The following is a 9,748-nucleotide window of genomic DNA, read 5'->3' as shown; positions in this document are numbered from 1 at the left end:
ATTGTACACTTCCATAGCCTCTGTGTGTACGACTTAAGTTCATAGCAATGTTCAGATTTGTGATGTTGTGAACGTGCGCCAATAAATTAAGACGAACACAAACATTTGGATGACTGTGCAATTACTTTCAAAACCATTGCAGTATTTTAATTGCGTTGTCTTGTTTTTACCAGAAGTATAAAAACACTAATGCACTGCCAATATGCAAATATGCACTGTGCCCTTTGTCGTGAAAAGATTTGAAAGCACTAATGTCAACACTTCCAATGTTTGAGAGGCTCAGATAGCACAGAAACTGCAGATACCCACCTGCATAAGCAATCATACTTCTAGAAGCTTCAGTTATAACCAACAAAATGCAAATCAATACAATACAAAATCACGGCAGGTTTCAGTAGCAATGTGACAAAAGACCGCAGCGCCATTGATTTTTACAACACTCCTGCAGGTCCCTGCCAATTTACCGAATCATGAAACCCTCAATAAAATAAGTCAGGACTATCAAGTCTTACCCGTCTAAGCCTGGGAGGGCATTGAACAACTGCAATTTCATTTTCCAAAGTCATTGTTAATATTGCTTTGACTGTATACTAAGTGATATACTCTATATCATTTGCCAGCACTCTTGTTTTTTTCCTAAGAAGGCCCTATAGGAAGAATATGTTGCCATGGCAACTCAGATTAAATTTGATTAAAAGGGGGCTAATTGACTGTTGGAAATAAATAAATATAATTTAAGTGGAAAATACCTCATTGCCTCTGATATACATAGTTTAGGCCAGCAGATTATTTGAAGGTTATTTTCTCTGCAACAGCAGCAGAGAGCTTGTTGCACACTGACTGACATCCATGCTGTCATTTTAGAAGGTGTGCTTCACTAAAGTAGCCAAAAGGTGTCAGTAGTGTACAATACAAAAACGACACAGTAGTGTTCCTTCCTGTACACTTCTGACTTCCAGTACAACAGAGTTCTGTCATGTGCAGATGGGAGCTTCCCCAGGTGGTATGGCTCCAACCACCTGCATCTAAAAACCACCAAGTCCAGGGTAATGGTGGTGGACTTACCAGTGACTATCAATGGAGACTGTGTGGCGATCACAGTCATGACACTGTTTATTGTTTATTTATTTGATCAATTTAATTATTATTGTTAACTATCTATTTAATTTAATCAGATCTATCTATCTATCTATCTATCTACCGTATTTCCCGCACTATAAGGCGCACCGGATTATAGGCGCACCTTCAATGAATGGCTCATTCTAAAACTTTGTCCGTGTGTAAAACCATATATTTGGACACGCCTGCTGCAGTGGCTCAATATTGGTCCAAATATAAGGCGCACCGGATTATAAGACGCACTGTCAACTTTTGAGAAAATTGGAGGGTTTTAGGTGCGCCTTATAGTGCGTAAAATACGGTATCTATCTCGCTATCTGTCTGTCTATCCTAGCACAAGGAAATAAATAATGTAAGGCATTTTAGACAGGTGTCATAAAGATGCACATTTCTCCAAACTTCCACTTAACTAAATGTCCAGTGTAACAGATGGCTAAATGAGCACAGCTAAGTTGATAAGACAGCTTCTCTATTTGTTGTTGTCATCATGATGACAACCACAAAGAATATTCATCGCTTGGTCTCCAATCTGACAACTACCGTGATGTCGCTCAGCTGTGTGGTGAACGTGGGCCTCTGTTCGATTATTATTTTTAAACACTTGTTGTATTGGATCACTCGGTTTGTCAATGCGAGTTTCACTTGTTCGTGGTGAGTAAACAAGGAAACAACGCTTCAACGGAATGTTCCATCTCGCCAACTGAGGCGCGCAGCATAAATCGCAACGTAAATAATTGATCGCTTACTGCATTTATTTCTCATGTGCTGAATCATTGAAGAAGATATTGCTTTTTTTTTTGGAATGTCCCAGGTTTCATTTTTGTCTTGAAGATTGGGCGTATACTTTCTGCCACGTGTCAAATATTTTGCAGAACAGCCACACCATCAGTGAGGATAATTGGTAAGACATTTGCACGCAATCATTTTGAACGACAAACGAATAGTCCCGTGTGCCAGATGAACTTCAATCACGTCACACTTTGACAGCACAATTGACATGGTTGCGCCTCCATTCAAAATGAATATAAGGGTTATCAACTCAATTTTCATACATTTCCAAGCCTTACATGAACATTAAATCAACTTGATTGAGAAGATTTCTCAAATAACTTTTTAAAGTCATGTATGGTTTAATACATTGGGAATAGTAAACCATAACACGTGTATCTTACTTCATGGAATATGCTAAAGCTCAAAGTAATTTAAATGGAAAACTCATTTTATGTGTAAGGCTGTGGAATGGATAGGTGTAGTAGCTCCAAGAGAATTATCTGCTTTCTACCTAAGTGAGGAAAACGTCTGACCAGGCCTTGACATAGTCTTGATGACCACCTTTGGCTGCTTCCCCAGATCTACTTTCAGCTCCCAATTATGTACCATTGCCATTGGGCCAGGACTGACTACAGCTGCTACATGGTATGTGAGCTATTTATATTTTATTGAGACATCTTTTTTCTCATATCCCACTTCAAAAATAAAAATCGAGTCTGCAAAAAAACAATATATCAGACATGACAGTATCCGTACAAAAATAGTACGACTCATCTATTTCAGTCGCACAAAAATGTCACATCTCTTTTCCAAATATTTGATCATGTGTTTGCATCTTTTGAGCTTAGCGCTGTCATCTATTTTGGGGGGGGGGAAATGGCATCGTATCTTTTTTGTTCTCGTTCAGCTCATGTCGGTCGCGTCGCCTCCGTTGCTTTGCTTTCATGAGGACTTTCAAAGCGATCGGTGAGACCTAAAAGTGAAAGACATCATTTGAATTTCAAAGACCTGACAGAACACGTAGCGGTCTGAAGGTCTTCCCGACGAAAAGCCTCCTGGATGCCGTCTCCTCTACCCGAGACGGCATCCTGCTGGGTGTCATTCAGAGCAAACATGTTTTATGCGGTGAAAGCTGTGTTGTCATGTTTGTTCACATTGTGCTTTTCTGTAAATACCTGTTTGGAATTGCACCATTTACATTTCGCCCTTGGGAGAAATGAAGTCAAAACATGTTGCGCTCTGGAGACACCAGAGAGCAGCCGCCATTGCTGTCGTCACCTAATTAAGCATTGCTAATGTGACTCCGTTCCACTTTTACTCACTTTGATTTGTAGGGTTCGTGCCCAGCACATCTCCATGGAGATGATCTTTACGGTCTGTTGTGGGCTGCGCACTAAATGATCCCATTAATGATAATTCATAACGGTTTAGCATCATCACTCCATGCTGGCACGGACACTCGCCTGTAAACTTGAAAATTTTCATATGGGGAACGATTCGACTCGGTTTGATTCAGTGGGATTGTGATTCGATATTATGTGTTCTATTCAATACATCTACGAATGATTGAGCAAATATCAGTGAAATATTTTTCAGGATGTGGAGGGAATCATCCCAGGGAACTAAACTGAGACTTCTACACCACTACCAAAAATTCAAGGTAAGCAATGAGCTTACATGTTGAATAAAATATCGTACATACAATATAACCATTGTAACTAATTGTTGAAATCATGATTTGAAAAATAAGATCAAAGAAATGTTTATTTCATTTGTTTTTCAACATGTGTGTAAACAACAATAAGCAAGTGATTGTAGACATATTCTAGCAAGATAAAAAGTATTCAAGAAATGTAGAAAGCCTTACATTGTTTCACCTAGTTGAGAACATTCATTTTTCTATTGCTGGTTTACGGTAGTTGCTCCGCAAACAAAGTCAGAATCAAACGTGATTATCAATGTACAAAAAGTAAATGAGGTCATTGATACAACATAGAAAGAGCTAACAATAGACAGTATATCAAGTCTCAGCGTACTTAGTCTGCTTACATTTGGACTTCATAGATAGATTTCAGTGCACTACAGTCAAAATCGAAGTCGATTTACACGAGAACGATTGCATTATTGAGAAACAAGTTCAAACGTGTGGATTTAGCACATCTACTGAATGTGTGACAACGCTCATGCTGTGTTCTCAAAAGGTGTACTATAAATAAAACAAAAGTGTCTACTTCATTCAGTAAGACAAAGAAAGCTGCCAGTGTCTGTCAAAATTGACAGGAGTTGAAAAAATGTGAAACTCAGGAGCAGGAAATGTCTGGGACCAAAGAAAAGAAAGCTCGAAAAAGATATAAGGTAGTTTACTTGTACATGCACATATCTTGCGTCATGTGCTTCTGACATGTTCGTCCAAAAGCGAGCGCTTTGCTTTCACCACATGTAGTAGCTACGTGTCGTGTCCACCTGGCTGGGTTTGCTCTCCGAGGAACCTTCTTTGTCTTTGTCTCCGTCCGCCTCCCATAGGTTGATAAGAGGCGGGTAGAGCTCGTTCAGCGGTATGGACGAGGTTTTCTGCATGTACTTTTTCAGGGAATGGTGATAGTTTTTCCTTTTCCAGCGCTTGGCGATATATACGCTCAAGGAGGCCAAGCTGATGATGGCAAACATCGTGCCCATGACCGCCGCCAGAGCTACGTTGGTGGCCTGGTCGGAAACTTCCACGGCGAAGGCCGTTTGTTTGGTCGTCACGTTCACGCATGACTTCTGCGTTTGGCGGTGGATGTCGGAGACGGTGAGGCAGACCTCGTACTCGGTGGCGGGGAGTAGATGAGTGAGGTTGTACTCGTGGACGTCCACGGGAACCTTGGCAGTGTACGTGATGTGCGGGTTGTCGATTTTCATGGTGGCCGACGACCACTTGAGGTTAGAGGTCAAGACGTTGGAGTTGATCTTCCAAGAGACCAGAATTGAGTGGGAATCCGTCTGTTTGACAAACATGCTCATGAGCTGCGTGCTGTCCAGCAGAGTGCCGTTCACCCGCATGGCCGTCACCCTCGTATCGGCTCCTTGTGAATTCTGAGCCACGCAGGTGTACCTGCCGGAATCTCCCACCCGAATATTGGAAATTCTCAATGTCCCATCGCCGCCGAGGCTGTACTTATCAGACGGGGTGTTTATCGTCACCTCGGCTCCTGTCGGTGTCACCCAGTAGATCTCTGGTCCGGGTTGGGACACGGCTCTGCAGTCCAGTTCTATACTAGCGCCGATGTCTACGTCGAGTTGATTGGGGAATGTGTCCTGGCTGATGATCGGCAAGCACTGGTTCGCCGGTTCCCGCTGTAGAACGTCTTGCACGTGGATACCTCTGAGCTCTGTCGGCATGGCGCAAAACATGGATAAAGGTTTCATGAAACGGACAGTCGTCTTGTTGGCGGCCATCCATTGGATTACGCAGTCGCAACGAAAGGGGTTGGTGTGGACGCTGATTTCACGCAGGTTGGGAAGAGAATCCACTACGGTCTGGTAGAGGGCGTTCAACGCGTTGTTGTTCAGCATTAAACTCTCCAAGGCCGGGACATCGCGGAAGGCGTGACTGCTGATGTAAGAGAACTTGTGGTTGTTTGTTGCCTCCAGCTTAGTGAGCTCAGGAAGATTATCCAGAGCGTGGCGGTCTATCGAAATCAACTCATCCATGTTGTTTATACCCAGCTCCTTTAGCCTCAGCATGTTCTTGAAATCACCCTCCTCGATCTTGCGCACTGGATTTTTGTTCAGATCTAAGAATTTGAGGTTGGGTAGTTTTTGAAGGGATTTTTGAGGAACCCTGACTAACCTATTGTCGTAAAAAGAGAGACTTTCGAGGTTGTCGAGGCCCACAAAGGCATTTCCGGGGATATCTGTCAAATCCATACCCGCCAGGACCAGGCTTCTCAGATTTCCCAGAGGCTTGAAGTTAAAATCCACAATCCCACCGACAGGATTTTCCCCAATCATAAGGATCTCGAGATTGGGCGTGGATTCAAACCACCGACTGTTAATGGTCTTCAGTTTATTGGAGTTAAGGTGGAGCCGTAGCAAATTATGGAGTCCAGAGAAAGCTTTGGCAGAAATGGTATTGATCTGATTGTGGTTGATGTAGAGCTCCTGCAGATTGCTGAGGTCCCGCAGACAGTAATCAGGCATTTCTGCAATCTGGTTCTCCTCTAAATGAAGCGTGGTGAGCTGCGACATATTTGTGAGGCCGACATCCCAAATATTACTGAAGTTGTTCTGAGACAGATCCAGCTCTGTTAGGTTAAAAAGCTGCTCCAGTTCTTCACTGGTCCTGGCAATGTAGTTGCTTTGCAGCAAGAGAACCTGAGTGTCACTGGAGAGGTTCCCAGGGATGCGTGTGAGGTGCAGGTCGTTGCAGTCCACGGTGGTGGCATATCTGTAGGTGGACTGCGGGGTGAACCAGGGTCGGATCTCACACACACATAGCTGGGGACAATCGTTGCTTTGTGCAAGGGATAAACTTGATAGCGTGACCAGGATGGCAAACATCTGGCCTGGAACAAAGCACCCCAACCTCCATCTAGCCATGCTATAGGAGGACTGGAAGAGGGGCAGGTGACTTTTGAAGAAAGGAGCTAACAGTCATCAACCAGATTTTGACCCGATGTATCTTAGAGTCCAGCGAAAGCGCCCTGAGGTGTCTTGATGTCTTGATGGCGCAGAATAATCTGAAGAGAAAAACAAATGTAAGACATTCATTAAAGCGATTGTTAATTAAGATTTTTTCAAGCATGTCACGAATGAAACAAGTTGACAGAAAACAATAACAATGGCTAACCCAGTTTTCTTGTAAGGCAATAAATTATGTGCAGCATCAACAGTTCTGAGACTGCAAGTCAGCTCATTATGATGCAAGCGCAGAACACTGCTGTGAACTACTTGGAAATGGCTGAAAATCCTCGGAGAGCTTTCATCTATCCAGCAGGCCCATGAGGACTTGATCATTAACTTTTTGAGCCGAGCATCCCCATCACACTGAACATCATTAGACATTCTTGTGAACCATGCTGGAAAGATGCACAACTCAAATTTTAATGCGAAAACTTCAGGATATGAATGTAGGGCAAGAAAAAAAAATTCAACCATGGCTTTTGTTACATAAGTGTGAAGTTCCAGCATAACTTTTCCCGATCTTAAATATGATTGAAGAGTTCAAGATAACCTTACTGAAGGTTTTATAAAATATTTGAAACCAATGATTGATTTCTGAAGTACTTTAAAAACAACCGTAGCAGCATAGAAAGGTGTTTACATCAAGAAAAAAAAATCGGACATAAAAACAAGTTACAGCAGCGTCATCCTTGACAATATCCCTCAAAGAGGATTACGTTGGCGACCCATCTTTGACAAACTCCTTGCGCTAGCATTAACAGCAGCAAAACCTGAGCGATCCCATTACTCAGTAAGGTGTCTTCACCAAAGAAGGAAACGGTTCCATTGTAGATCTGCAGCAGCACAGTCCCATGTCTGCACTGCGTGGCATTATGCTGAAGGTAATCTTAAGCAGCTCGTTCGTAAGAGGCTTTCCAGCAAGAGAGCTGACTAATTCTTCCCAATGAAACCTGCCTGGCAACAGTACCAAAACGACAGGAGCGATCACTTCTTATCCTTGGAATTCCCAATGGCTACCGCAATGGTGGTAGCTGCTATTTACTTATTTTTAATTTAGTCATTTAGTCATTTATTTATTTATTATTGTTTATTCATTAATTTTGTTGAAATTTTTCTTGATGAAATAATTTTATAGAAGACCGATTGAACCTTCTGATCAAGTCGACTGGCATTTCCCAGCTTTGTGTCAAGTCACGTGACTCCAATTAAATCCCCGCTGCTCGAAGGCAACAAAGCCGTTAACCATCAATGACACTCGTGCTATTGATTTTACCCTGCTTAATTGCTTTGCTCGCTATAAAATCTACAGTCTCAGTGGACAAATGCGGAGAAGTACAGCATGTGTGATGTTCTCGAGTTACAACAGACTTACATATACATACTTACATATGCATGCGTGTGTGCTAGTTATGAAGAAAAACAAATCTCAGAATAACTAGCTCGAAAATGTTGGCTCATTTCAAGTTCTTCAGTGCAGATAGTGTTATGTAACTGCTACCAAGGTTTGAGCGAGGTCCCCGTTGAAGACAATTTAATGTTTGATGATGGAACAATGTTTTGTAGGTCGTCTACCATCTCTTTTGCTCTTGTTCATTTATTCATAAAGCGATGAGTGAGTAAGACACAAGATTTCTTTCAACTAAAATAAATATGTTTTAGGTTCCAAAATAAAAGTTTAGAGTTCTTTGTATCAGAAATATCAGGACTTGCTATCTGACTACTCAAGGTCTTACGTTCTTCATAAAAGTAGTATATTGTGATTTTCAGTATATTGTTAGTAGGATATGAAATTATCTCCGTCGATCTACTTCCACCTCACAAACACCTGTTAAGTGAAACCAAACAGCAGCACAGGTGACACATACGCACGCCAAACATTTGCCGTATAATAATAATGAAATCATCTGACCTGGACTGTAACTACATCTGTTGTCTCTGAGACTTTTAGAGCAGAGGACAAAGCCCTTCTTATATGAATAATGGTTCCAGGCTTTAGGCTCAATAAGCCCCCCCTGTTATCTTTCGCTCTCTCTGCTTTACACCCTTGAGATCTAAATGCTGCCGGGGGCGGGGGTGTCATTTGGGGGGCCTTCCTAAAATCCTGATAGATGCAGACACCTGCTTGCAAAGCACACTTGATTCATGGGTGACGTGATTTCACATTATGTGTTCACTGGGAAAAAAAAAGTGAGGGATTGTTTAAGAGTCAAAAATGACATAGTCACCGTCTCTCCAGCATCGCTCAGTCACAATCGTGCAACAGCTGCACGACAATCCACAATGGACCCCCTACCAATACCCCAACACCCTTCCTCCCAATTACCCAGAGCAGCAGCAGCATCTTCCAGAAAGGCTTTGCTTCTCTAGCTACACACCAACTTCTCGAGCTTATAAAACATAGCAGACATCTGCCCAAATACACTTTGTGATTATTATGCAAATCACATAATCACATTTGGAGAACGTTGCGCACGCGTGCAATTCCTGCGGCGGGGCACAGCAAGTGCGGCAAAAGACATCAAAGTTTGTTTTTGACGCATTGCCGAGTCGACCTATTTGATGAAAAACATCAGTAGGGCTAACTGCAAACTTGCCACTTTGATGAATAGTCTACTCAGTGCTAGATGATCCGACTGTTAAATTGGTGGCCATGCCCTTGAGTGCGTCTGTATCCAAAATAAAAGCTCAGCTCACCGTCGCTGCTGGAAGGAAAACAAACTGCACATCATTTTGGAATTGATAACTCAATACTACAACAAATGCATTTTTTTTAACAATTACAGTAGATCGTGTTTTCCGAGGCGTCTCACCTTGTCATTCCAATTCGGTGACATTTAACGCACCGGTCTTTCCTCCCCAAAGGGCATCGCGTATCCACGGAGCAACCACCAAAAACGTCTGTGACTGCCTCGTCACAACAAAAGCATCGTTTATTCCGCTCCCTGACCGCGCGCGTCCCACCCGATCACTCCCGGTGCCGCATGGCGCTCTGCGGAGAGATGGCCAACCTGCTGCTAACCTCCACTGAGGAATGGTCGCCCCGCTAGCGCTCCTCTCCACCAACAGATGGAGGGGGGAGCAAAACAAACGATAAAAACACCTGGCGTGGGCCACGCCAGTCAGCTGATTCCGCCGCAGCCGATTGGCGGAGCGCGGATGTCTGTCAGGCGCGGCCAAGCCAAGCAGCGCACCA

The 9,748-nt window shown here is 43.0% G+C and overlaps 1 protein-coding gene and 1 long non-coding RNA gene across 3 annotated transcripts; one reads left to right on the top strand and one right to left on the bottom strand.

Moving 5' to 3' along the window:
* The first annotated feature begins 1,915 nt into the window (after nucleotides 1-1,915).
* Nucleotides 1,916-3,733, top strand: LOC148391151 (uncharacterized). 2 transcript variants are annotated; one of them, XR_015861435.1, is made up of 3 exons: nucleotides 1,916-2,020; nucleotides 2,470-2,535; nucleotides 3,487-3,733. It is a non-coding gene; the product is annotated as an uncharacterized LOC148391151 (long non-coding RNA). The 2 variants fall into 2 exon arrangements; XR_015861434.1 differs by having other exon boundaries at nucleotides 1,930-2,020; nucleotides 2,407-2,535.
* Nucleotides 3,637-9,748, bottom strand: LOC148391150 (leucine-rich repeat neuronal protein 1-like). Its single transcript, XM_088390639.1, has 2 exons — nucleotides 9,366-9,748; nucleotides 3,637-6,611 (listed from the first exon to the last, which is right to left on the bottom strand). Exon 2 carries the CDS (start codon nucleotides 6,469-6,471, stop codon nucleotides 4,321-4,323), a length of 2,151 nt encoding a protein of 716 aa, XP_088246765.1. The 5' UTR covers nucleotides 6,472-6,611; nucleotides 9,366-9,748; the 3' UTR covers nucleotides 3,637-4,320.

This window comes from Syngnathus floridae, chromosome 11 (assembly GCF_059516105.1).
Source record: "Syngnathus floridae isolate MCC-2025c chromosome 11, RoL_Sflo_1.0, whole genome shotgun sequence".
NCBI classification, from domain to species: domain Eukaryota; kingdom Metazoa; phylum Chordata; class Actinopteri; order Syngnathiformes; family Syngnathidae; genus Syngnathus; species Syngnathus floridae.
This window is presented reverse-complemented; position numbering and strand designations above follow the sequence as displayed.